The sequence below is a fragment of the Triticum dicoccoides genome, chromosome 7B (genome assembly GCF_002162155.2).
Source record: "Triticum dicoccoides isolate Atlit2015 ecotype Zavitan chromosome 7B, WEW_v2.0, whole genome shotgun sequence".
Classification (NCBI taxonomy): domain Eukaryota; kingdom Viridiplantae; phylum Streptophyta; class Magnoliopsida; order Poales; family Poaceae; genus Triticum; species Triticum dicoccoides.
The window spans coordinates 766,616,494-766,620,452 of record NC_041393.1 but is presented as its reverse complement, the minus strand read 5'-3'; the positions used below and the strand labels follow the sequence as shown (position 1 = coordinate 766,620,452).

Here is a 3,959-nt window from a genome sequence, read left to right as displayed (position 1 = left end):
GGCTTTAGAAGGATGGCCAGGGGCGGGGGCAAGCTTGGCTATGGGGGGAGGTCGCGAGGAGGCCAGGGTGGTTCAACCAGCTAGAAGGATGCCAGATGAAGAACATTTTCAGACCGTGGGGGTGGAAGATGATGAATAATTTTGTTCAGGAGGGAGGTAAAGAGAAGGAGATCTAACTGTTCCTTTTTCATCAGACGGGTGACCCTAAAAACAAATTCAATCGACTTGGTTCTAGCCACTCCCAATATATTAAGTGCTTATCAAGCAATTTGTTCGAATGTTAACGTGTATTTTGATGCTAGATAGCTCATAAGGGATTAGGTAGATTCTGTCTTGACGTATAACAAAAGTTTATGAAATCTAGTATTTTCCCTCGTGGGTCATGAGTAGATAATGAATTAATCCAAAAACAATGAAGAAACCATTCATGATCATCTAAATATTTTCCATTCAGAGAAGTTTATCTTTTTGTTTTTTTACTAGCAATTGCTACAAAGCATGATCCTTTATTATATATTTTAGCCTCACTCTCCCTACACGGTTACCGTTTATTTCCCAATGAACATATTAACATTGCAGCATTCACAAAAGACAATTGGGTGAGGACTAAGTTGGTTAGTTAGTTAACATATGACACCTCATCTCGCTATTAGGAAAAGATAATTATTTCATCTCCTGGAACTAATTTCAAAAGTGTAAAAACTGTCATCATAATACTAAATGCAACCCGTGGTGAATTATTTATTTGAACAATGCAAATTGTATTCAATTGTGAGGGCATGCTTGTGGGACATGCATGTATTATATGAACACATTCAAGCTTTTGTATGAGATTATATTTCATCGGTTTGCGCTACTTACACTAATTTGGTGCAACTTAATTTATTTCATTTCAGTTGGGAGAGGGGTTCAATACAACAATGGAGGAGATGGTAAGAAGGATCAACTCAGTGCTGGATCAACATTAGGGTATCCACAATTTGTGCCATACACCATGGTCAAATTGGATTTGATGTTTTCACATTGATGCTCACCATCATGGGCCCATCTCCAAATAGAACAAAGTGACAACCGAAGAAGCTAGGTGCTCCAATGCCTGCTTGCTTAGTTGAAAGATGGGTTCGACTTAGCAATAAGTTATTATGCCTGCTCAGAATCCAAACATGAATAGTGTTGTTTCTATGTAACGAAAGTTACATTGGGAATGGAAGGAGTTGTATTTGATTTTGCCAATAGTTAGTCTTTGTCCATTAAGACACATTACTATAGAACACGCCACTGCCCACGGTTAAATAACCTCAAGCATATAGTTTCTGGGCCAATCACTATGAGCTTGTCATTGACGTGAGGGTAGCATTGCACATGGAATGGTAACCATTGAGTTGTAATGCTCATTATACATGTTCCTTCTAAACACATATTTGCAATGTAGCCCTCATTACATACAAGTATACTACGTCGGTTGTGTGTGATGTGGACCTCGTCGCGGATGTTTATTTGGAACGTTAGTGTTGGCTTGTTTTCTAGTGTATTGCCACAACAACCGAGATAACAAAGATTATCCAAATTACATAGCAAACATAAATATCTTAAGATATCGATCATATAGATTCACAAGGACATCGATACAAATTTCTTCTAGACATAAGATATCATATTCTTCTAAGGAATGATAGTTGCCGTGTACAAAGAAAAAGAAAGAAATACAAGTAATAAAATAATTAAAGACAAAACCCTTTGCTTTCTTGGTTACTTTTTCTTTCACCAATAATAGATTCATACAGTCGGTTTCACGTCTTCGTTCCAATTGTAGGAAACAATGATCATCCCACCCATGTTGACTGAAAATATTTATACTTGATTGACTTTCCTTTTTCTATTTGCTCGAGATAGATCTTTAACTATTTTTATTCTAAATTTTAAGCATAAAAATGCATTGTAATGGTAATCAAAATAACACTATATTAGAGACGATGTGTGTTCATATGTGACAGTATGCCATTAAACACATTTCAAATGTGTGCCACGGAATAAACAAACACAATTAAAATGCCGACGAATTATGGAATGGGATGGTAGGTAACAGAAATAATCAAGTCCAAGGTAACTAAAGGTATAGAAGTATAAATTCATCAGTCAGTTTCTATATGGTTCTAAATCAGTACTGGGAGTAACCTAGGCAACCTGGTTGGTGATTGTTCGTACTTCGTACTTAATTAGTTGATTGGTAAATTGAGGTTAATGTGAGTTGATCGATGATTGATATACTATATTAGATTGGTCTACATATCTATCTGATTCCAATAATCTATATGTCATTATTTTCGTAATTTAAACATTTCCTGGCTAAAATAAATAAATATTAGATTAATGATTGCTCTACACCAAACTTTTACCAGTAAATGGAACTAAATCTATGGCCTTTGTATGGGAAATTTATATGTCTGTATCTTCCATTTTCTCTCTTGTTTCAGAAGATTACTCTCTAAAAGTAACTACTCCCTCTCTTCCGATATGTAAGGTTCCCTCACATGCATCTTGGGTCAAAGTTTGACCATGAATTTTACTAGTAAAATTTAAATTATGTCATAAAAAATATACTTTTGCATACCTATTCGAAATATGTTTCCAACTTCATAATTGTTTGTTACCCATAACATGTCTTATTAGTTGAATTATTGTCAAAGTTTGACCCAAAATACAACGGGCCTTACAAACGAAATGGAAAGTAATCGATACCGACACCCAGAAAATGAAAAATATGGACATGCCAACCCATCACCATTAGGGAGGTCTCATGGGGCTAGTTTGGTCATGAGACTAGACAATCCAACTACTAACGACCAGGTATTGTTAACTATTGATCGTTAATGATCTAATGTCATGTGGTGTGGTAAGAAGTACTCAATCAACTCAATCATTGGTCAGATTTGTTGTTCCTTGGAGACATATATATGGACCATGCATGCTTCTCACGGCAATAATATCTCACCATCACTCCTGCAGGGACCGCATGGGCCACCTTCAGCGCTAGCTGGAACTTGTGGCACTATGCATGGTCCATGTATATGTCTGCAAGGAACGACAAAATAAAGATGAATCTAGGGGAGATTGAGATAGAGGTCGAAGTATCATTCATGTACTATAAACATTGTGTTACACTATCGCTCTTCTATTTTCTGATAGAATGGTATGGTAGGTATTTTCGTGAATTTGAAATACAGATTGAACCATACATTTTCAGTAACAAAAGATGACAACTTTATTTAGTCTATAGTTAAAGAGCACATTATTGGTCAGTGAATTTTAAATTGGATTGCAGCCAAGAAGTGTGGTATTGGTAAGAAATGTCACAGAGAGTAGTGAGGAACTTGCAAGGTTATGATTGACCAAGGTTCTTTCAGGGTAAGAAGGTTGAGGTTACACTTGGGCCACCACCGCAAGGGGGGATTTCAAGTAGACTGACACTTACAAAAAAAGCATACTTAACATATAAATAATAGTATGACTAAGGACCGATTCATTCCAAAAATCATCCTAAAGAAAACCTTCTACTCCTAAGTAACCAACATAATATATATCCTTATTAATTGTAAATTCTGTGTTTTGTTCATCCCAGATACAAAACCATAGTCAAACACGTAACAATATATAGCAAACTAAGTATGAAAAACAAAGATATGATCAAAAATAAATAGATGGATGTTGGACATATAAAATCTTATCACATGTATCAATAAATTTGTTATGTGAGAATTTCTCTCAGCTTCTTCTTCGACATGGATCATAATAACATGTGTGCGGGGTAGACATGAGCAAAGCCTGTCATTGTGAGCATGCAAGATCAGTGTAAGATTTGAAAAAAAGAATTGTTGAACTTCTTTCTAGAAGATGTAGCATCCTTTGTCATATGTTTTCAAATATAATTTTAGACACAAGCATATGTTGAGTTTTGCTTC

The 3,959-nt window shown here is 35.6% G+C and overlaps 1 protein-coding gene across 1 annotated transcript in view; it reads left to right on the top strand.

The window, feature by feature from the left end:
• The window catches only part of LOC119340283 (transcription factor NAI1-like), a 6,549-nt gene extending 5,162 nt beyond the window's left edge, over positions 1–1,387 (top strand). The window contains exon 3 of the mRNA XM_037612179.1: positions 897–1,387. Within this exon, the coding sequence (XP_037468076.1) occupies positions 897–968 (72 nt within the window). The 3' untranslated portion in view covers positions 969–1,387. The remainder of the gene's footprint in view (positions 1–896) is intronic.
• The last annotated feature ends 2,572 nt before the right edge of the window (positions 1,388–3,959 follow it).